This window comes from Euprymna scolopes, chromosome 13 (assembly GCF_053919585.1).
Source record: "Euprymna scolopes isolate OS-2025 chromosome 13, ASM5391958v1, whole genome shotgun sequence".
Lineage (NCBI taxonomy): Eukaryota > Metazoa > Mollusca > Cephalopoda > Sepiida > Sepiolidae > Euprymna > Euprymna scolopes.
In genome coordinates, this window is record NC_136494.1 from 51,816,310 (window position 1) to 51,842,996 (window position 26,687).

The window sequence follows — 26,687 nt, forward strand, 5'->3', positions numbered from 1 at the left end:
GTCACATTTTCCTTTCTGCATCAAATATTGGCCTGGTAGGATATCATAAAAACCTTCACACCTCTAAAGCCTGTGAGCCTGATTTTATTCCTACTATAGTCTTAAAGAAATGCTTTGCTGAGTTGACCCCTGCCCTCTCAAGACTCTACAATATATACATATTACTAAAGTAAGGGCGTAGTGTTTAGATTGTAAATTGATCGATATTCATCTTTCATATAATTAAGCTACATGTGAGTACTTGAGTACTTTTAGCTCAGATATCTGTTATGTAAGGAATCTGCAAAATGAATACAAACAATTAAAACTTTTTAATGAAATGTGATATATATATATATATATATATATATATATGTATATATATATATATATATATATATATATATATATATATATACTAGCATGGGTACTCGACATTGCGTAGGTTGACATGAAGTTCCGTTTGAAACACGCCTGTTATACTAATCATTTTCATCATGGTAACACCAGAAAAAAAGAAATTGTATTTGTCGGATTTTTCCGTCCGCCTCAATCGCCAAACTTGAAAAAATGCTAGAGGTGACATGTCTCGTTCAATGCTTGGTGGTCAAAAGGTGGGTGCTCATTTTATGTTAAATTTATATGGAAAAGTGATCCCCCACTCTAACATGTTATCTTTCTTTTTTTTCAAAATTTCTTCTCTCATAATATTTATAAAGGCTGTTTAAATGTATTAGGCTGAAAAAAGTAGATCTCCATATTTTTAGGGGTTAAATGCCGCTGGGTCACGTCGTATAAAGTTACCTTCTAATTAGAAAATTAAGTTTGTAATCAATGAAATTAACGTAAAAAAATGTGTAAATTGTGGAATTTAGAGTGGGGGGCAGTAGATCTTCATTTTTTTAGGTATTAAACGACGTTGCATTACGTGGTAAAAATTTACCGATTTCTGTATTGCCATAAAGAATAAAATAAAACAAACAAATGAAATCTTTTCAGTTTTTTTCGTAATATGTTTTTTTTTATATTTAAAAAAAAACAATAAAAACCAAACGTTTTTTTCTATCTACACGGAATTATTTTTCCAGCTAGATACTTAATGAAATTACTAAATGATATTTGGTAAAGGTTTGTTTTTTTATGGATAGCATCTAGGGGCAAATAACTCTAAAAAAAATGTTTTTAAAAAAGGTCACTGTTGGAAATATTAATTCCAGAATAAATTAAATTAAATGTATTATCAATATAATTGTTGTTTAAGATTTATTAAATAACAATTTTAAATAGAATACTTAAAATAATTATCTAGCCAAAAAAAAACATTAATTAAGATACAGTTATTTAGTAAAATCAATTTTTCTTAATGTCATATGCAAATAAGGTGATCTCTTAATTGTATATTTTTCCAAGTATCGTATTATCTGTAAAAATAAATGAAATATTAAAGTAAGGCACATTTTGTATATATGAATCAAATTGTGAACAAACAAACAAACAGACAGGAATACGAATTTATAGATATATATTATATTTTTGCAAAAAAAAAAAACAAGACAACAAAATATAAAATAAGTATTTCCTTCTGTGTCACAATTGTTTCATAACGATTTGGACAAATTTAAAAAATTGTATCATTTAAAAATAAGAACTTGTAAAATTGTCATCTAATAATAAGAAATACGAAGTGGGATATTTATCCAATTCGAAGGTAATTGAAAAAAATACATAAATGCATAAATAAATAAAATGAGGAGAAAAGAGGTGAGTTCATTGCTTGGTCCTTTAAAATAGGGATTATGAATTTGTTCATATATATATGACATATGTATTTTGGTGTTTGAAGTTGTTTTTGGAATATATTTAAATAATATAATGTTTAAATTTGTCCAAATAGTTATGAAACAATTGTATAAAGAAATACACCGTATGATGTTCTTATTTTATTTTTTGTTGTCTTTACTTTTGCAAAAATATTATATGCTCGATTATTAATGGAGCTTAATTAATTGAGTTAATTAATATTGACTTTGATTTTATGAACATTTCCGAAATTTTGATGTATAAAAATTTTGGTTAAAAAAATTAATAAGATATATATATATATATATATATATATATATATATATATATATATATATATATATATATATATATGCACACCTATTGGAACCATTAACTGTTTTAATAACAGGAAAAAGAATTATAATCTGTTGTCAATACACATCAACATTTCCCACAAGAGGTTTCAATCATTCAATCAATTGAAAAGATAAAAAGGAAAAAAAGAAAAAAAAGTATTTAATACTAAAAAAAAAAGATGGAAATTTTCAGTTCAAGAGCTGTTAGATAGTAAAATATATATATTTACCGGAAATAAGTATGCCAAAGTTCCAGAACTTGTTTCATGGAAGGATTTGTAATATGTAAGATTCTGTGAATGATATCTTTATTATGAAAAAACATCTTCCTCCAAGGTTTTGGTACCAATGCCATTTCTTTTCGATGAGGCAACAGGGTTTCTTCTTTTTTATCATCTTTTTCACGTGGATCTTTTAACACAAAATCAACTAAAAATATAAAGCAATGAATGACATATGACATGACAGAATGTCAAAAGGTTGTCTGAAAATTATATCAGGTAGTTGGAGGGAGGGAGGGAGGGAGGGAGTGCTGGTTTTCTTTTTTCCCCAGCCGTGCATCCCTACATTTCTATCATAAACGTTTGTATAATTTTTGCCATTTTTTTATTTAATTATTTTTCTGTGTTCCTGTTTTAAATTTTAAAAAATGTTTATTTTTCAAGATTATATATAAATTATGTTCCACCGAAAGTTTCACATTCATTCAAGCAAGAAAAATATTAAAATCTTACATATAAAAATTGCATGAAAGATGTAATCTAAAAAAAAAAAGTAGAAATATTTTTGGCAATTATATTTTTTGTGTGTGTAAAAATATTAAATAAACAATGCTTAATTCAATGATAATATCTGTAGTTCGAGAAATTAATTTTTCTTCAAGTTATATCCAAATTATTACTACAGACTTTAGGGCTTTTTTCGTAATGTTCCTGAAAAATTCTTTTTCTTTTTTATTGTTACAATTTACGATGCTTTATTTTCATAAAAAAAGCAAAATAAATTCATTCATTTTTTTTTTACTACTGAAAACCATAACTTTGATAAATGTGTTTTTTGTTTAAACAAAATAATACATTTCCAATAAGATTCAAATAAAAACAATGGGTTCGTTATATTTCGTGATTATTATTTGATAATTACTGAAAATTTCATTAAAATTGATTAATTTCCTGATTTTTGGTGATTTTTTAAGTAAAGGGAGGGGTCAAAATGTTTATACATTTGGAGCATTGGCTATTCATTTTGCACGTACCTATTCATTATATATTTACAACTGAGGAAGAATGCTTTATGATTAAGACATATTAATTGAAAATTCCTATGTGACAAGTCTAATGAAAAACGTGGACTCATCTAAATATACAAGAGACATTACTCACTCTCAGGGAGAAAACAAAGGGCAAAGAGTTATTTCCCTTTCAAATATGAATTTTTAGATGGAAGCTGTTCTTAGCTAATAGTTAGAGATATTAATATAACTAGAAATATTATAAATTTGCATCGAGATTTCATTTTATGACTTCCTTATAATGGTAAATATGTGAAATCGATTTAATGTGAGTTTCTGCTTTTATGACACATCCAGGATGCATAGATTGATTTCAGCTCCTTCTATATATCTCCACTTGTGGAGTATCGCAGGAGTTAACAAAACAAACTCTTTCCAGTGAATTGAAACTGATACTGGTTGGCATAAGCTTCCTCGAGAAATTTGGGTCTGACATTAATTCCACTGTATGATATTAAAACATTGAAATTTAATCATTAAAGTAAATTATAACAAAGAATAAAATTTGATAAAAAAAATAAGATACATTAATCATAAAATAAACAGCTTAATTAACCGAGTTTAAATCCTTATTGGATGTATTTTGATTGAATTATTCACTAAAAATTTGTTCCAGGTTAAATAGCAAGTTGTGTTCAATTAATCGCTCTATTTGGTTTAAAGTCAATTTTACATGTTTGCATAAGGGTTTGTAGAAATTTTATATGCTGGCTTAAGGGTTTGTAGAAATTAACTTCCAAATTAACCAGCCAGGTCTTTATTTATCCCTTTTTATTTCAAGTCCATCTTAATCACCTCCCCCATATTTTTCTATGAAATGACCCAGCTACCGCTAATAATCCAAAACTTAAATTATTATTTATAATGAATCTTTTACAATAGGTAAATTGTGTTTATAAGCTTAAAAAGGTCGACATGCCATAAAACAGTAAAACTAAAGAAACATCTATGGACCGTAATTTTAATATCTGTAAATTTCTGAATTGATATTTTATTTAGTGAAGTGTTTTTTAATGTTTCTCTATTGTCAATTGTTCTAGTCTTGAAACTCACCAATGGCTTTTTTCACACTCAAAAGGTAATCTTCTCGCATTTCATCAGACAAATTTTCAATTGTCACTTTATGACCATCCTTGAAAAAACATTAAAAAAAAATGTTTTTGCCTTGTAAGAAAAATTAGTAAACGCTTCTCATGTTAAATAATGAATTTCTTGTCTTGTTTTTTATGTTCACATCATTTCAGTTGGTGCAACACCCATCAAACGATCTTGAAAAAAAAATGAATTGGATATCTAAAAGGCAGGAAAGATGCAATGAGAGCAGTCTATGTAAAACATGTTTAGATGGAGTAGTTTCCCTTGAATTAAGAGAAACCAACTCACATACGGGTCTTTCTCCACATGCAGTGTGACGACGCCATTATTATTGTAGTAGTTAACAACTGGAATAAAGCAATTCTATAGATTACGTTCCTCTTGTTTGTTCATTACAGTCTATCTAAGTGGTTTAGAAGGGGTTTATTTAAACAACAAAAAGTTGAAGAGTACAATGGCTGAAATGCTGTGAACATGACAACAACCAAGATAAGAACAACATTCTGAAATATATAAATACAAACAATACGTCATTTAACAAATATTGTTAAGTCATGCTAAGCAAAAAAACAAAAAAGTGTCTGAATTTCAATGTACAAGATAAGCATACACACGTTAGAGATAGGAAGTGTTCGTATACATTTGTTATTGTGAGATCACAGTTTGGCATGTCATTTCTGAAGTAGGGGCTTCTGTCATAAAATAAATCTTGGCAGATATGAAAAAGAAAGCCTAGCATCTCCAAAGAAGTGCCTTCATTAACACCACACAAGCAACTTTAAAATTATTACAGAAAAATTCTACTCAATTTTTTTTTTTTACTTATATTCATCCTAACAGTGCATATTGAAATGTAATGTGAATAAGGGTTATCCTAAACATGGAGTTGTGCAGATAATTATTTACATTATATTTAAATTTCTATGTGTTGGTGCAGTCAAGAAAACAAGGAGTAAGAAAGGAATTCCAGAGACAAGAAGTTCAATGAAAGAAGTTATTTACAGTAGAAAGCTTTCCGGCATCTGATAACCTCTACAGTGAAGGGGTGAGATTTTGCTGATTATTGAGTTTGTCTGAAGTATTTATGTTGAGGAGGCACAATTGCAACAAGTTCATTGGAGCACATTCCTATTGAAATAAATTGAAAACAAGCACAAGGACTGAACATTGTGGCGATGTGACAAAGACTGAGTTTGGTAGACAGTGTGAACCTACTAGATTAGAGCTTCTTTTTTGAATTCTGTCTAAGAGAGGAAGATTAGTGGTTGGTGCACCAGCCCAAATGTGGTAAAAACAATTCCATTCATGGGTTGATGGTGGTTTTGTAAAGATATATGATTCTGGCAGGTGTGTTTTTTAACCTGGTAGATGGAGCCATTTTTTGCAGCAGACTTGGCAGTATCTTCTATGTATTTGTTCAAATTCATATTATCCATGAATGTTAGACTAAGGAGTTTGAATGATGGATTCTTGGAAAGGTTGCTATTAACAAAGGTTTTTAATAATTATTAAAAGAAAGGAGTTTTGTATTAAATGTAACAATTCATTTAAGTCCTCATTTCACTATAGATAAAAAGTAATTTCCTAGGAATTCACTCTTGAATATGTGAGTGTTTATTTTGCCCAGCATGGTATCATCAGCGAATATAGCCATTTCGGATACATTTGCATCAGGACATTCGTTTATGAAATTCAGGTAAAATAAAGGTCCAAGGATCAATTCCTGTAGCACACGCACATTAATGTCATGTTGTTTAGATGTGTGTCCATTGATGATCGCCTGGATTTTTCTTTTGGTTAACTATTCCTCTGGCCTTCATCAGGTGATAACCGCGATGGGATAGGAACTCCGAATCTCCTAACTGCATCCTCGGCAATTACTGCCTTCCATAGTTGTTATTGTCATCTCACCACGTTTTGGCCAAATAAGCCTCTGGCCGGCTTTGGGTAGATAACGGTTTCAATCCTATCCAGAGCCGGCCAGAGGTTTACTTGGCCAAAACGTGGTGAGATGACAACAACTATGGATGGCAGTAATTGAGAATACAGTGAAGAGATTTGGAGTTCCTATCCCGTCATGATTACCACCTGATGACGGCCAGAGGAATAGTTGGCCGAAACGTCATGAAACAACATCTAAGAAAAGATGAGGATAATAGTCTGCAATAAAATAAAAATTAATTTATCAAATATTAATTGGATACTTCAGATCAAATAAAGATTAGATACCCCAAAAGCAGACGACAAAGATAGGCGAACAATTCAATGGGCACCGGTTGTTCGACCTTGACATTGCCGTTAGTTGTTTCTAAACTTGTAAAGAGGTCAAATAGCAGACATAGTCGAATGTTCGCGAGCAAGATTTTTAAAAAATATATTTACAAAACTTTTAAAGATTTAAAAGAAAAAATATATATTTACAAAACATTTTCTTTAATATTAAATATTAACAAAACTTTTAAGGATTAAGAAAAAAGCTATGGTATAGCTGGAAATGTCTTCTCAATTATTAAATCATTTCTCTCTGATAGGTTCATAAGAGTAGTAGTTGATGGGCAAAAATCAGAAGCTCACAGTATAAATGCTGGAGTCCGTCAGGGGTCCATCCTGGGCCCAACTCTTTTCCTGATCTACATTAATAATCTTCCAAATCATATCCTTACATCATTCATAGATATTTTTGCTGACGACACTACCATCTATGACAGTAAACGACCAAGTTCTCTCCGATTCTCTCTCCTCTGATCTTGATCACGTTGTACAATGGGGAAAGGAGTGGCTGGTTACTTTTAATGCATCTAAAACCAAGCTTCTATCTTTACATCATCAACGTTCTGATCCCCATCTGGCATCAATTAAAATGAATGGCTCTTGTCTTGGGGGGGGGCTCAAGTTTTGACAGGCTTCTGGGCTTGACCTTTACTCCTGATCTTAAATGGAATACGTACATCAAATCTGTTGCCAAGGCCGCTGGAAAAATGGTCGGATCCTTCTATCGATCCAGTAGATATCTCACTGCTGATGCAATTCTCTATCTATATAAGAGCCAGATACGTCCAAGAATGGAATACTGTTGCCACATCTGGGCAGGAGCTGCTAGAAAGGACTTGTCCTGCCTTGATAGGGTTCAAAATAGACTTCGTGGCCTGGTGGGAGATGTCCTTTTCTCTTCACTGCAACCTCTATCTCACAGAAGAGATGTTGCGAGTTTGTCTCTGCTTTATCGTTATTTTCATGGAAAGTGTTCGACTGAGCTTCAATCTATGGTCCCCCCTCGCCAAACTTTCACAAGAAACACTAGACTAGCTGAAAACATTATCAATAATTTTCCACACTCTTTATCTGTGCCTAAACCTAAACATAGATTCCATGATCAAAGCTTCTTTCTTAGAACTGCACACCTGTGGAATTGTCTTCCGTTTTCCTGCTTTCCAGCTGTCTATAATATGGTTGTCTTCAAGTCCGTGAACAAGTTTCTGATGAGCCGTTTCACTTAAGTTAACAAATTTACCGAACTTCCATTACTATCGATTAGTATATTGTCCTTTTGACTACTCTACACTCTTTAACCCTTATCCTTGATAAGTGGTGACGCCTATGTAAAAAAAAAAAAAAAAAAAAAAAAACTAACTTTTTTTCTATTTACACAACACTTTTTAATGTAAATAATAAAACGAACGTATTTAAACAAAATATATTTAAATAAATGAGTGTTTATCTGAGTACGTTCTATTTATATATTTACAGAACTTTTAATAAAACTACTACTACTACTATTATTATTATTATTATTATTATTATTATTATTAATAATAATAATAATAATAATAATAATAATAATAATAATAATAATAATAATAATAATAATAATAATAATAATAAAATAAAAATAAAATAAAAAAAATAAAAATAATAAAAAAAAATTTTAAAAATGGTAATTTTTTACGATGTGCCCCAGCATATTGTAAACACTCCAACCTCCCTAACGGCTTTCGGAATAAACACCCTCAACCTCACATTCCGTTCTTAACATGGGGTGGTTGGAGTGTTTATACTATGCTGCGGCAGGTCGTAAAATAATACCAAATAAATAAATGAACCGAGGTTATAACTGAAAATTTCGGATGATGTCAATTAAAAAATACATAATTTAAAAAAAAAAAAAATTGAAATAAGATTATTATAACCAAACTTTTTATGGCAGAAACAAATATAAAATAACTGACTTGTTCGGATTATTGCGACCAAGATTAATTTTTATGTACAGTGTGTGTGTGTGTGTGTGTGTGTGTCTTTCTTCGTGCGTTTTTAATACAATTCAATATTTATTTAAAGTGCGATGTATGTAGGTGGTCAGTGGAGGAGAAATCATTCTAGACCGAGGCAATTTTTATGCATAATAAAATCACAAGTATAAACAATTGAGATTTTTAAAAAATATATTTTATTCACATATCTTTTATAACTTTTATTTTTTATAAAGATGAAGTGTAATATCACAAGATACAAATCTTTTTATAATTTTTATTTTTATTTAAAAAAAAGAAAAAGAAAAAAAAAACTTGCTATTTGCTTACTTCTCCATAAAGACAAATGAAGTGCAAGTAAATTTAGCGTCCGAAAATTTCAGTTTCCAATGTTTTGTAATTAATATAGGTCATTCATTTTATTTTTTATTTTTAATTTTTATTATAATTATTATTATTAGTTTTATTAAAAGTTCTGTAAATATATTTTAAAAAACGCACTCAGAAAGACACCCATTTATTTGAACATATTTTGTTACATTTACGTTCGTTTTGTTACTTACACAAAAAGTTTTGTGTAAATAGAAAAAAAAATTTTTCAATCCTTAAAAGTTTTGTAAATATTTAATATTAAAGAAAATATTTTGTAAATATATACTGTCTTTTAAATCTTTAAAAGTTTTGTAAATATATTTTTTTTAAATCTTGCTCGCGAACATTCGAATATGTCTGCTATTTGACCTGTTTACAAGTTTAGAAAAAACTAACGGCAATGTCAAGGTCGAACAACCGGTGCCCCTTGAATTGTCCGCCTATTTTTGTCGTCTGCTACGGGGTATCTAATCTTTACATGATCCGATACTTCAAGTTTATCATCTATCACTCATATTTTCTCATCATTAAACTTCAAATACAAACTAGGAATTAGTGAGGTACTTTTGATTCATAGAATTTTACTTTTGCTCACAAGTTTTAGTGGTTATTTTTCTTGCTTTCATGTAAAGTCTCTTGTTTCTTGCTTCAATAGAAGAATGTGATTAAAACAATCACTACACTTCCAAGTAACAATTTTGGGAGTTCAATTCGACACACTGCTGTTTAAAATTCACTACTCAAAATTCGACACTACTGCCAAAAACTTGTTACTCTAAAACTTGATGCTCTGCTGTCAAAACTCGCCACTCCAACACTCGACGCACTACTGTCAAAAACTGTCAACTCCCTAACACAATGCACTGCTGACAAGACTTGCTACTCCAATGTCCAAATCCCAAATTCATCCAGTGTCTGGAAAATCAGGCTTAGAAATATGTCATTTGTATATTAGGTGAATTCGCAAGAATATAAAGAGAAAAGATGGCTATTTTCTTTTAGCTTTCTTCATTCTTTTTGACTGCACATGACCCTTCAGGCTTCAGAAAAACAAGTCTGTACCAATCTTTAAGGTGTTTTATCACAGAAGAGTAACTTATCTTGCCTTTGGTAGCATTTTAAACCATAAAGAAGAACCAGTTTGGCCTCATTAAGGAAGGAGAAGCAAAAGAACAATTTTAGTGTGGCCAAGCTATCATATTAACTTCCTCCTTTTTTTGCCAGTCTTGAAGATGTCAGATAATAAGAGCATCAAAGATATACAAATGAACGTTTCTATGACAACCAATGAAGAAACGATTTATCTAATATATAAAAAAAAGTAAGTTAACCTCCATACATAGGTGTTTGCTGGCTTTGTTAACAAAATGCACAACATAAATTTGCTCAGTTAATGATTTCTGTTTTGTTAAAAAACAAAATTTTATTTTTGCTCACTTTCTTTGCTTTTAGTATTTAATCGTGATCAATCTCTCTCTCTCTCTCTCTCTCTCTCTCTCTCTCTCTCTCTCTATATATATATATATATATATATATATATATATATATATATATATATATATATATATATATATATTGTCGGACTGAGACTAAGTTAGAGAAAAACGTGTTTAATCACCTCAAAATTTAATAAAACACATTCAAAAAGTCACTGGAAAACCGTTTATTAGAAAAATAAACATTTCTCATCTGCTATTTCTAGTACATCAGATTTCTTTTTCCCCGTTTACATTCACAACATTCATATTTAAATATGTGTTTAATTAATTTGAACGCTTAATGTAGTTTGGGAAAAATTCACTGATTTTCTTTTAACTCTTGCTCTGTTAATGTCTTAATAGTTAAGTAGTAGTAGTATGTATCAAGCAAGGGAGATAACTCCTGCCAGCAAAATGTGCAGTTGCTTACCCCTGCAAAGAGAGGTAATCTTGAAAATGTTAAAAGCAATTTTCTGTTATTTGCTCATTGTTCAATCTTTATAAAATAACTAATAATAAATGACACTACACTACTTCATGGCAACTTGCCAGAGGGAGGACAATGACTAGTATGAACAAACACACAACAACATCACACAGTGACAGAAGAGAACACTCGTCTTACAGAAACTATAAAATTAAGTCAGAAAAACTCTTCAAGGATTGAACTAAATACGAAGTTATCTCACTTTGATTTAACTACGCCTACAAAATGGATTTTTTTCTGTAGCCCAAATTATAAAGAAAAGAAAAAAATATATAATTATATTCTATTTCATTTGTTTTTCTTTTTCTCTTAAAACTTAAATTTTTTCTCTGAAATGTGTCATTTAAAAGGGATTCCTAGTTCTTCCTCATTATAATAGCGGCATTCAAAAATGGAAATATTGAATTTCAAATAATGGTATCTACTTAATTGTCATGTTACAATAATGAAAATATCCAAAAAAAACGATAAGGTAGAAAATTAATTATTAATGAAACCAGTTTTCAAACAAAATTACTGAAAATTAAGTTTTACTAAATTGGTTAAAGGTTTTCAGTTTTCAGAAAATATTTATCTTTCTTTTGTTACGATTTGAACTCTCCGGTTTCTTTTCATTTATTTTTTATTTATTTATTTTTTTTCAAAGTCCAATTTTCGCTTAATTGTCGTTGAAAATCATTTTTCATTAATAATTAATTCTTTACTTTGTCAGTTTTTTTGTGTAATTTTTGGATATGTTCATTACTGTGACATGACAATTAAGTAGATACAATTGGTTTTTTTTTTAAATTAAATTTTCTGATTTTCGAATTTCGCTATCATAATGAATAAGAACTCGATTTTCATTAATTTGTCACTATTAGTTCAAACGATCTTGGAAAATATTTCAAGCTACCTCTGATGAATCTAGGATGCTGTTGTAACTGTGTAGAAATATTTTGCAAATGTAAAAATGAGAATAGGGAAGAACACAAGAAGGAAAGAAAAAATAAAACAAATAAAAATTATTTAAATATGACTAAATAGAATAATTTCTTGTAGTTCACGTGATAAACTGAATTCATTTCTTATTTGCCCTCTTGCTTCGGAACTAAATTACAAAAAAAAATGTCATTGTTTAAAAGAGTCCATCTTCCACCTAATACTGTATCTTCTTCCTCTTTTAACCTAAAAGAAGAAAATATATCTTCAATTTTCCTAAAATGGTAAAAAAAAAAAAATTATGCTAAATATTTGAGTGGTGCAAAAAAATGTCGTTTTTTGATGTCCAACTTCAAAAAGTCATAACTCCTTTCATAATAACCTTTTATAATCGAAATAAGAACTATTGGAATCGACACATTTTTGCCAACAAGAAACAAGTTTATTTATCCCATTAGCATAGAAATCCGAAGTTCTGGAAGTGATGAAGTCAATAAAAGCCGATTCAGCATCATCTTGGCTTTTGAAACATTTTTCATGCAGAAAGTGATCGAGATGCTTGAAAAAGTGATAATAGGTGGGTGAGAGGTCTAGTGAATATGGCGGATGAGGCAGAGTCTCGTAGCCCAATTCGTTTAGCTTCTGCATGGTCAGTTGAGCAACAGGTGGGAGAGTGTTGTCATAGAGGAGAATTGGTCCCTTCATATTGATCAACCTCAGGCACATACATTGGAGCTCTGGTTCATTTCATCAATTTGTTGACAGTACTTCTCTACCGTAGTCGTTTTGCTTGGATTCAAGAAGCTGAGACCGGCCACAGACCACAAAACAGTCACCATAACCTTTTTTTTTTTGGTGCAATTTTGGCTTCAGGAAGTGTTGTGGAACTTCTCCGGCATCCAACCACTGTGCCAAACATCACTGATTGTCATAGAGGAGCCACTTCTAATCACACGTCACAATCCACTTGAGAAATGGGTCGTAGGAGTGTAGAAGACACCTCAAAACAACGATTTTTTATTCAACGATTCATTTGCTTTAAATGGCGAATGACTGTTGAGTGGTTGACCTCGAGTTTAACAGAAACTTCTTGTGTGGTTTTGTAAGGATCAGCTTCAATTAAATGTTCATTATCAACTGCAGTCAGCTGGTTGTGACCATCTTCATCTTCAAGGTTCTCGTCACCATTACAAAATTTTTGGAACCACTGTTGTGCCACATGTTCATTAGTGGTTCCTGGGATAAACGCATCATTGATATCACAAGCTGTCTCAGCAGCTTTTGGCCTTGTTTGAACTGAAACAAGAAAATCATACGGATTTGAATTTTGCCCATGCTGTCGAAAAGCCTGCAAAAAAATGAATGAAGAGATTGAGAACGGTAATGAATAACACGATTCGATAAAGCGAAAAACACGCTTCAAAATGATATATAAAAAGGCTATATATATATATATATATATATATATATATATATATATATATATATATATCAATGAATTAATTCAGAAATCATATATAAAAGTAGCATATGTGAGAAAACGATATTGTTTTTGCACCAACCTAATACAATGCTTAGTTGGTTTTGTATTTTTTACACGTCACTACTATCTTTATGTTAAGACAAATTATTGGACAGTAGAAAATGCATTTTCAACAACCTTGTAACCCTCGTTTCACTTTACCCTTCAGTCCTCATTTTCCAAGATTGATGTTTCTTGACTTATCTGCCTGATAGTCCAACGACCCAAACTTTAGAGTAATATGCAAAGAAAGCTATTCTATCAGCAGGTGCATAATATCGGGGCTGCTGTATTGCCATTTGGTGAATGAAGTCTGAACCTTGCAATAGTTTCTGATGAGTCATATTAGGCGGAACTATTACAACTTTTCAATTTTCAATGATCTACAAAGAAAATCTCTCTTCTTTACTCATTCTCTCTTTGTCCTGTTCTTAATCCTTCTGCTTACCTTTGCCATAAATTTTCCAACCTCAACATAACAAGTCAGAAAACAAAGCATAAGCAGAAACTCAGAACCCCAACTTCCAACATAGACACATACTACCAGGTCTCCTTTAAAAACATCAAAGGTCTACATCCCAACTTTCCAGGGGTTGAAATTCATTTAAGAGAGACCAAACCTGTTGTCTCTTTGCAAAATTGGCGCTGGCTCATCTATTTTTGTAGATGACATCATAACCTGATCCTCATGGACTAGGAATTTGTGTCTACATTAAAGATAGCTTTCCATACGGCAGAGACAGCTCCAAAGTAGACTCTAAATTGGCCTACATGTGTTTCTGACTAGCACTTATAGAATTACATTCATAGTTACGTTGTATTGTCCCCCAAATTTTTATCTTTGAGAGTATCTCTGAAAAAATTGGCCATATCTTGTGTGTTCATCCTTCTGCCAACATTCACGTCTGTGAAGATTTTAATGTTCACAATGTTGAATGGTTAATCCACTCAAACAAGATGATGAAAGGAGATTTTGTCACTATTTCTCCCTGGCTTATGATCTAACACAAACTGTTGACAAATCTACTTATATACCCGATGCTGATGAACATTTGACAAGTCTTCTGAATCTTTTTCTGACAACTTATCCTAAACTGTAATTATCCACTCTTCTGTCTCTACTGGGATCTTCAATTGCAATAAAAAAGATGAAAACAAAGTGCATCAAGACTCTTTTGCTATCACACAATGTATCGATGCTTGATGGTTGGCTAAGAATTCCTCTGCATTACATGTTTGTAAAAAATGTGTACTGTATTGTATCCGATTTAACTGATTGGCTAATCATTAGCATAGAAAGCTTCATACCCTCTAAAAAATTACAACAGTAACCAAACTGCCAGCTGTGGTAAACCCAGAATGTGTAATCACTATTACTCCCCCAAAAATACTATGTCAGTTGCTTATAATAAAATAGATGTTCTGAAACCAAAGCCATTTTTAGGATTATCTAAATCATTAAAAAAGGATTATTGAAAATGCATAGATGAACGGAGACTTGATTCCTACAAGTTTTAGTGAATAATAAACTGGGTCAAATGTGAAAACTCTATCCCAATGACCATTAATGAATCAGAGGTGATTTCCTAAGCAAACATATTGCAAATAATGTTGCATCAAATTTTAGTTTTTGCGATCAAGGATGACTACCTGCTGAATTTCCTTTATTACCAAAAATACTATGAGCAACATCCATATATCTGTACAAAATACAACCAAACTTATTGATGCCAGTAAAGCAACAAGCCCTAGAAAAATTCCAATTATAATGCTAAACAAGCTGCAACCAAAATTCCTACAAAGCTATTACAACATTGCTTAAAGGAGAATTTTCGCTTTAAATATCAACACAAATGATAACTTCAAAACGGTCAAACCTCGCTTTAAATATCAACACAAATGATAACTTCCATACGATCAAACCTCGCTTTAAATATCAACACAAATGATAACTTCAACACGATCGAACCTCGCTTTAAATATCAACACAAATGATAACTTCCACACGATCAAACCTCGCTTTAAATATCAACACAAATGATAACTTCTACACGGCCAAACCTCGCTTCAAATAACAACACCAATTATAACTTCAAAACGGTCAAACCTTGCTTTAAATATCAACAAAAATGATAATTCAAAACGATCAAACCTCGCTTTAAATTTCTACACAAATGATAACTTCATCACGGTCAAACCTCGCTTTAAATATCAACACAAATGATAACTTAACCACGATCAAACCTCGCTTTAAATATCAACACAAATGATAACTTCCACATGATCAAACCTCACTTTAAATATCAACACAAATGATAACTTCCACATGATCAAACCTCGCTTTAAATATCAACACGAATGAAAACTTCCACACGATCAAACCTCGCTTTAAATATCAACACAAATGATAACTTCCACAAGATCAAACCTCGCTTTAAATACCAAAACAAATGATAACTTCAACACGATCAAACGTCGCTTTAAATATAAACACAAATGATAACTTCCACACGTTACAAACCTCGCTTTGAATATCAACACAAATGATACCTTCCACACGGTCAAACCTCGCTTTGAATATCAACACAAATGATAACTTCAACACGGTCAAACCTCGCTTTAAATATCAACACAAATGATAACTTCCACACGACTAAACCTCGCTTTTAATATCAACACAAATGATAACTTCCACAGGGTCAAACCTCGCTTTAAATATCCACACAAATGATAACTTCCACACGGTCAAACCTCGCTTTGAATATCAACACAAATGATAACTTCAACACGGTCAAACCTCGCTTTAAATATCCACACAAATGATAACTTCCTGTTATGATTTAATTTGTTGTTAAGAGTTATCCCCCTTGGGATTGACATTCATAATAAAAGCGCCCTCTGTTTCACTTTCCCGCTCGATCCTTTCAAGAGCGTACGTGTATTTTACAGTTAATAAAACCTTTCTAAAAGGCAATTCTTTACTTACTGATACTATTCACTTCAATTTTATTAACTGTAAAAAAAAAAAAAAAAATAATGGATCGAATCTTACGTCCCGACAGATTCGAGGTGGAACCTACATGCCCTAATTCCGAAAAATCCTATAGGCATTGGAAATTAACCCTCCAGAATTATATCCGCTCACATAATAACGGATTAATCGAAAACACTTCAGATAATTTCTTTGCCTTGATCAATTGTATTTCAGCCTCTGTTTTCGATTTAATAAGCGATAAAACCGACTACGATAGTGCATTAAGAACATTGGACGCCGCTTATTTAAAACCTGAAAATATTGTTTATAATAGATATCGATTGATGACGACGAAGCAACAAACAACACAAAATATAGATGCCTTCATACTACAATTGGAAATGCTTGCCAAAACATGTAACTTCGAAGCGGTTTCTGCTGAAGAAAACAAAAATCAATACATTCGGGAAGCTTTCATCGGCGGAATTTCTTCTTCGTCCATCCGACAACGACTGTTAGAAAAACCCATCCTGACTTTACAAGACACATATGCCACGGCCAGATCTCTTGAACAAGCAGAAAAGCATTCGATAAGCTACGCAAATAACTTTACTGTAGCAGCTACAAATAATCCTTCGGGCTACAATCGTATAGCTGTGACTAAAGAAAATATGCATCCAAAAGGGGTTTGTTTTTTCTGTGGAAAATCACGTCATCCTCGATATTTATGTCCTGCACGAAACGCCGAATGTAAAAAATGCAAAAAAAATGGTCATTGGGCTAAAGTGTGTAAATCTTCTATTTCTAACACTCATACTGCTGTTCTTTATGACGACTCTGACTACCCCTCACCTTCTCTATCTTGACTAGGAACTAACTCCAAAGATGTCACATTCACTCAATGCCAAATTAACGGGCACTTCGTGAACGCTATGGTGGACTCCGGCAGTGTAAAAACATTCATTAATGAAAATACTGCTAAAAAACTTAAACTCTTCACAATACCTAAAAACAAAACTATAGCTCTGGCTGCTTCCGATCAACATGCTAAAATAACTGGCGAAGCTGTCGTGGATTTAATACTGAAAGATAAAACCCATTCTGGAATAACAATTGAAATCATTGAAAACCTTTTCATTGATTTAATAATCGGAAAAGATATTTTAAAAAAATATAAAAAAAGTAACACTTAAATTCGACGGTCCTAGAGACAAACTTATAATTGGAGCTATAAACACGAATAATTTTTTTCCTACCATAAACGTTCCACCCCCTCCTCTCTTTTCTAATCTTTCTCCTCATACTACTCCTATTGCGACAAAATCCCGACGTTACACTTTTGCCGCCAACAAATTCATAAAAGAAGAGACTGCTAGAATGTTGAAAGAAGGCATAATTGAACCTTCGATATCTCCGTGGCGAGCGCAAGTTCTTGTAACTTCGAATGAGAATCATAAGAAAAGAATGGTAGTCGACTACAGCGATACCATTAATAGATTCACGGAACTAGACGCTTACCCAATGCCTAATATCAATAAGATGGTAGACGACATCGCTCAATATAACATCTTCTCTACTCTCGACCTAAAATCTGCTTATCACCAAATACCTATAAATCATGCTGATCGTAAATTCACTGCGTTTGAAGTAAGTGGCAAACTTTTTCAATTTACTCGTCTTCCTTTTGGCGTCACCAATGGAGTAAGTGCTTTCCAGAGGAGCATAGACTATATTATAGAAAAAGAAAATCTAACCGATACCTTTGTGTATGTTGATAACGTAACTATATGTGGAAAAAATCAAGAAGAACACGATTACAATCTTCAAAAATTCTACAAAATTGCTAAACAATATAACATCACTTTAAATGAAAATAAAAGCATAATTTCTTCTAGTTCTATTACTCTACTCGGCTACACCATAGAAAATAATCAAATAGCTCCCGATTATCAAAGACTAAAACCATTACTCGAAATGCCACCTCCGCTGAATCTTAAATCTCAAAAAAGAATAGTTGGAATGTTTTCCTATTACTGCAAATTCATTAAAAAATTTTCTGATAAAATTTTATTACTAAATCAAAACAAAGAATTTCCACTACCTCCATCTGTATTAAAATCTTTTCAAACATTGAAAAATGATCTAAAAGACGCCACTTTAATAACGGTAGATCCAAATAAAGAATTTGAAGTAGAAACGGACGCTAGTAACTATTGCATTGCTGCAACACTAAATCAAGAAGGTCGTCCTATTGCATTTTTTTCAAGAACTCTCAATACTAACGAAATTAAGCACCATGCAGTAGAAAAAGAGGCAGCCGCTATTGTAGAAGCTCTCCGTAAGTGGCGACATTTTCTACTCGGCAGGCACTTTAAAGTCATCACAGATCAGAAGAGCATCAGCTTCATATTCGACAATAAAAGAAAATCAAAAATTAAGAATGACAAAATATGTCGTTGGCGTATAGAATTATCCCAATACAATTTCACTATAGTTTATCGACCTGGACCTGAAAATATTGCTGCTGACACATTCTCTCGCATCTCTGCTCTTACTTACAATCTACAAGATCTTCGTGATTTACATAAACAATTATGTCATCCTGGTGTTTCAAGACTAAGCCATTTTATAAGAACGAGGAACCTCCCTTTTACTTTGGATCAAATTAAGAATATTACTGACTCTTGCTCATCCTGTCAATTACTGAAACCCAAATTCGCCAATACCAATGGAGGGACTCTCATTCAAGCCATATTACCTTTTCAACGATTAAATCTTTATTTTAAAGGCCCTCTACCTACTTCTATACATGGCAACAAATATCTACTTACTCTAATTGATGAGTATTCCCGTTTTCCTTTCGCTTTTCCTTGCAGAGATATGACAAGCAAAACCATTATCCACTGTCTAAACAAACTCTTTTCAATTTTTGGTTTGCCTGACATGATACATACTGACCGTGCTTCTGATTTCTTAGCAAGAGAAATAAAGGATTTTTTACACAAAAAAGGAATTGCTACTTCTAAAACAAGTAGATATCATCCTGAAGGTAATGGGCAGATTGAAAAACTCAACGGTACCTTATGGAAGGCCATTCAAACACCATTACATTCTAATCAAATGAAACTACCTTATTGGGAAGACATACTACCGGACGCACTTCATTCAATTAGATCATTACTTTGTACTGCCACTAATATGACTCCCCATGATAGACTATTTAAATATAGTCGTAAATCTGCTTCCGGAATTTCAATTCCTTCTTGGGTTAAACCAGGCCCAATATATATTAGAAACCACACTAAAACAAGTAAACATGACCCTCCTGTAACGCCTGCCACCCTAATAGATGTCAACCCCCACTACGCTTATGTTCAACTACCTTCTGGTACTGAAACCACTGTCAACGTTCGAGACTTAGCTCCAAACTCATCAAATGAAGAAAACTCTAATAATAATCCTACTACTTCAGAGACTTTATTTGAACCTTCTACTAATGAACACATTGGTCATGAGGAAGACAAAAATCAATCGTCTGATCTTGAAGAAAATCAGATTTCACTAAAAAATAATACTGAAAATCAGCATTCCTGCCAATCTGTGCGGAGGTCGTCCCGAGTTCGACAATTCCCTAGTAAATATAAGGATTTTGTGACTAAATACTGAAAAAACTGCAGTTTGGGTTCATATGTTATTTGTAAATAAAATGATTCTTATGTGATTGTAAAAAAAAAAAAAAAAAAAAAAAAAAAAATTTGTCTATAATTAATTACCCCTTACTTGAATACTTTAGGACGGGGAAAATGTTATGATTTAATTTGTTGTTAAGAGTTATCCCCCTTGGGATTGACATTCATAATAAAAGCGCACTCTGTTTCATTTTCCCGCTCGATCCTTTCAAGAGCGTACGTGTATTTTACAGTTAATAAACCCTTTCTAAAAGGCTATTCTTTACTTACTGATACTATTCACTTCACTTCCACACGATCAAACCTCGCTTTAAATATCAACACAAATGATAACGTCCACACGGTCAAACCTCGCTTTAAATATCAACGCAAATGATAACTTACACACGATCAAAACTCGCTTTAATTATCAACAAACATGATAACTTCCACACGGTCAAACCTCGCTTTAAATATCAACACAAATGATAACTTCCACATGATCAAACCTCGCTTTAAATATCCACACAAATGATAACTTCCACACGATCAAACCTCGCTTTAAATATCAACACAAATGATAACTTCCATACGGTCAAACCTTGCTTTAAATATAAACACAAATTATAACTTCAACACGGTCGAACCTCGCTTTAAATATCAACACAAATGATAACTTCCACACGATCAAACCTCGCTTTAAATATCAACACAAATGATAACTTACACACGATCAAAACTCGCTTTAAATATCAACACAAATGATAATTCCACACGATCAAACCTCGCTTTAAATATCAACACAAATGATAACTTCCACACGATCAAACCTGCTTTAAATATCCACACAAATGATAACTTCCACACGGTCAAACGTCGCTTTAAATATCAACACAAATGATAACGTCCACACGGTCAAAACGTCGCTTTAAATATCAATACAAATGATAGCTTTCACACGGTCAAACATCGCTTAAATATCAACCCAAATGATAACTTCCACACGGTAAAACCTCGCTTTAAATATCAACACAAATGATTACTTCCACACGGTCAAGCCTAGCTTTAAATATCAACACATGTGATAATTTCCCCACTGTGAAACCTCGCTTTAAATATACATAAAAATGACAAGTTCAACACGGTCAAACATTGCTTTAAATATCAACACAAATGATAACTTCCACAGGGTCAAACCTTGCTTTAAATATCCACACAAATGATAATTCCACACGGTAAAACCTTGCTTTAAATATATACACGAATGATAACTTCCACACGGTCAAACCTCGCTTTAAACATCCACACCAATGATAACTTCCACTCGGCCAACCTCGCTTTAAATATCCACACAAATGATAACTTCCACACGATCAAACCTGCTTTAAAAATCAACACAAATGATAACTTCCACACGATCAAACCTGCTTAAAATATACACACAAATGATAACTTCCACATGATAAAACCTCTCTTTAAATATCAACACAAATGAGAATTCCACACGATCAAACCTCGCTTGAAATATCGACACAAATGATAACTTCCACACGATCAAACCTGCTTAAAATATGCACACAAATGATAACTTCAACACGGTAAAACCTGTCTTTAAATATCACCACAAATGATAACTTCAACACGGTCAAACATCGCTTTAAATATCAACACAAATGATAACTTCCACACGGTCAAACCTCGCTTTAAATATCAACACAAATGATCACTTCAACACAGTCAAACGTCGCTTTAAATATCAACACAAATGATAACTTCCACACGGTCAAACCTCGCTTTAAATATCAACACAAATGAAAACTTCCGCACGATGAAACGTCGCTTTAAAGATCAACACAAATGATAACTTCCACACAATCAAACCTCGCTTTAAATATCAACACAAATGATAACTTCCACACGGTCAAACCTTGCCTAAAATATCAACACAAATGTATAACTACCACACGGTAAAACCTCGCTTTAAATATCAACACAAATGATAACTTCCACACGGTCCAAACTTGCTTTAAATATGCACACAAATGATAACTTTCACACGGTCAAACGTCGTTTTAAATAACAACACAAATGATAACTTCAACACGGTCAAACGTCGCTTTAAACATCAACACAAATGATAACTTCCACACGACCAAACCTCGCTTTAAATATCAACACAAATGAAAACTTCCGCACGATGAAACGTCGCTTTAAAGATCAACACAAATGATAACTTCCACACGATCAAACCTCGATTTAAATATCAACACAAATTATAACTTCCACACGATCAAACCTCGCTTTAAATATAAACACAAATGATAACTTCCACACGATCAAACCTCGCTTTAAATATCAACACAAATGATAACTTCCACACGGTCAAACCTTGCCTAAAATATCAACACAAATGTATAACGACCACGCGGTCTAACCTCGCTTTAAATATCAACACAAATGATAACTTCACACGGTCCAACCTTGCTTTTAATATGCACAAAAATGATAACTTTCACACGGTCAAACGTCGCTTTAAATAACAACACAAATGATAACTTCAACACGGTCAAACCTTGCTTTAAATATCAACACAAATGATAACTTCCACACGGTAAAACCTCGCTTTAAATATCAACACAAATGATAACTTCAACACGGTAAAACCTCGCTTTAAATATCCACACAAATTATAACTTCCAGACGGTCAAACCTTGCTTTAAATATCAACACAAATGATTACTTCCACACGGTCAAGCCTAGCTTTAAATATCAACACAAATGATAACTTCCCCAGGGTCAAACTTCGCTTTAAATATAAATACAAATGACAACTTCCACACGGTCAAACCTCGCTTTACCTATCAACACAAATGATAACTTCCACACGACCAGACCTCGCTTTAAATATCAACACAAATGAACACTTCCGCACGATGAAACGTCGCTTTAAAGATCAACACAAATGATAACTTCCACACGATCAAACCTCGATTTAAATATCAACACAAATTATAACTTCCACACGATCAAACCTCGCTTTAAATATAAACACAAATGATAACTTCCACACGATCAAACCTCGCTTTAAATATCAACACAAATGATAACTTCCACACGGTCAAACCTTGCCTAAAATATCAACACAAATGTATAACGACCACGCGGTCAAACCTCGCTTTAAATATCAACACAAATGATAACTTCACACGGTCCAACCTTGCTTTTAATATGCACAAAAATGATAACTTTCACACGGTCAAACGTCGCTTTAAATAACAACACAAATGATAACTTCAACACGGTCAAACCTTGCTTTAAATATCAACACAAATGATAACTTCCACACGGTAAAACCTCGCTTTAAATATCAACACAAATGATAACTTCAACACGGTAAAACCTCGCTTTAAATATCCACACAAATTATAACTTCCAGACGGTCAAACCTTGCTTTAAATATCAACACAAATGATTACTTCCACACGGTCAAGCCTAGCTTTAAATATCAACACAAATGATAACTTCCCCAGGGTCAAACTTCGCTTTAAATATAAATACAAATGACAACTTCCACACGGTCAAACCTCGCTTTACCTATCAACACAAATGATAACTTCCACAGGGTCAAACCTAGCTTTAAATATCCACAAAAATTATAATTCCACACGGTGAAACCTCGCTTTAAATATACATACAAATGACAACTTCCACACGGTCAAACATTGCTTTAAATATCAACACAAATGATTACTTCCACACGGTCAAACCTCACTTTAAATATCAACACAAATGATAACTTCTACACGGCCAAACCTCGCTTCAAATAACAACACCAATTATAACTTCAAAAGGGTCAAACCTTGCTTTAAATATCAACAAAAATGATAATTCAAAACGATCAAACCTCGCTTTAAATATCAACACAAATGATAACTTCATCACGGTCAAACCTCGCTTTAAATATCAACACAAATGATAACTTAAACACGATCAAACCTCGCTTTAAATATCAACACAAATGATAACTTCCACATGATCAAACCTCGCTTTAAATATCAACACAAATGATAACGTCCACATGATCAACCCTCGCTTTAAATATCAACACGAATGAAAACTTCCACACGATCAAACCTCGCTTTAAATCTCAACACAAATGATAACTTCCACAAGATCAAACCTCGTTTAAATACCAAAACAAATGATAACTCCAACACGATCAAACGTCGCTTTAAATATAAACACAAATGATAACTTCCACACGTTAAAAACCTCGCTTTGAATATCAACACAAATGATACCTTCCACACGGTAAAACCTCGCTTTGAATATCAACACAAATGATAACTTCAACACGGTCAAACCTCGCTTTAAATATCCGCACAAATGATAACTTCCACACGAGTAAACCTCGCTTTTAATATCCACACAAATGATAACTTCCACACGGTAAAACCTTGCTTTAAATATATACACGAATGATAACTTCCACACGGTAAAACCTCGCTTTAAATATCCACACCAATGATAACTTCCACACGGTCAAACCTCGGTTTAAATATCAACACAAATGATAACTTCCACACGGTCAAACGTCGCTTTAAATAAGAACACAAATGATAACCTCCACACGGTCAAACCTCGCTTTAAATATCAACACAAATGATAACTTCCACACGGCCAAACCTCGCTTTAAATATCTACACAAATGATAACTTCCACTCGGCCAACCTCGCTTTAAATATCAACACAAATGATAACTTCCACATGATCAAACCTGCTTTAAAAATCAACACAAATGATAACTTCCACACAGTCAAACCTCGCTTTAAATATCAACACAAATGATAACTTCCACACGGTCAAACCTTGCCTAAAATATCAACACAAATGTATAACTACCACACGGTCAAACCTCGCTTTAAATATCAACACAAATGATAACTTCCACACGGTCCAACCTTGCTTTAAATATGCACACAAATGAAAACTTTCACACGGTCAAACGTCGCTTTAAATATCAACACAAATGATAACTGCCACACGACCAAACCTCTCTTTAAATATCAACACAAATGAAAACTTCCGCACGATGAAACGTCGCTTTAAAGATCAACACAAATGATAACTTCCACACGATCAAACCTCGTTTTAAATATCAACACAAATGATAACTTCCACACGATCAAACCTCGCTTTAAATATCAACACAAATGATAACTTCCACACGATCAAACCTCGCTTTAAATATCAACACAAATGATAACTTCCACACGGTCAAACCTTGCCTAAAATATCAACACAAATGTATAACTACCACACGGTCAAACCTCGCTTTAAATATCAACACAAATTATAACTTCCACACGGTCCAACCTTGCTTTAAATATGCACACAAATGATAACTTTCACACGGTCAAACGTCGCTTTAAATAACAACACAAATGATAACTTCAACACGGTCAAACGTCGCTTTAAATATCAACACAAATGAAAACTTCCGCACGATGAAACGTCGCTTTAAAGATCAACACAAATGATAACTTCCACACAATCAAACCTCGCTTTAAATATCAACACAAATGATAACTTCCACACGGTCAAACCTTGCCTAAAATATCAACACAAATGTATAACTACCACACGGTAAAACCTCGCTTTAAATATCAACACAAATGATAACTTCCACACGGTCCAAACTTGCTTTAAATATGCACACAAATGATAACTTTCACACGGTCAAACGTCGCTTTAAATATCAACACAAATGATAACTTCCACACGACCAAACCTCGCTTTAAATATCAACACAAATGAAAACTTCCGCACGATGAAACGTCGCTTTAAAGATCAACACAAATGATAACTTCCACACGATCAAACCTCGATTTAAATATCAACACAAATGATAACTTCTACACGGCCAAACCTCGCTTCAAATAACAACACCAATTATAACTTCAAAACGGTCAAACCTTGCTTTAAATATCAACAAAAATGATAATTCAAAACGATCAAACCTCGCTTTAAATATCAACACAAATGATAACTTCATCACGGTCAAACCTCGCTTTAAATATCAACACAAATGATAACTTAAACACGATCAAACCTCGCTTTAAATATCAACACAAATGATAACTTCCACATGATTAAACCTCGCTTTAAATATCAACACAAATGATAACTTCCACATGATCAAAAATCGCTTTAAATATCAACACGAATGAAAACTTCCACACGATCAAACCTCGCTTTAAATATCAACACAAATGATAACTTCCACAAGATCAAACCTCGCTTTAAATACCAAAACAAATGATAACTTCACACCGATCAAACGTCGCTTTAAATATAAACACAAATGATAACTTCCACACGTTACAAACCTCGCTTTGAATATCAACACAAATGATACCTTCCACACGGTCAAACCTCGCTTTGAATATCAACACAAATGATAACTTCAACACGGTCAAACCTCGCTTACAATATCAACACAAATGATAACTTCC

At 32.7% G+C, this 26,687-nt stretch overlaps 1 protein-coding gene across 1 annotated transcript in view; it reads right to left on the reverse strand.

Moving 5' to 3' along the window:
* The window catches only part of LOC145292020 (dynein axonemal heavy chain 7-like), a 475,961-nt gene that overhangs the window by 337,649 nt on the left and 111,625 nt on the right, over window positions 1-26,687 (reverse strand). Inside the window, exons 6-7 of the mRNA XM_080138024.1 lie at window positions 4,462-4,540; window positions 2,348-2,546 (exon numbers count right to left, since the gene is read on the reverse strand). Of these exons, the coding sequence (XP_079994150.1) occupies window positions 2,348-2,546; window positions 4,462-4,540 (278 nt within the window). The remainder of the gene's footprint in view (window positions 1-2,347; window positions 2,547-4,461; window positions 4,541-26,687) is intronic.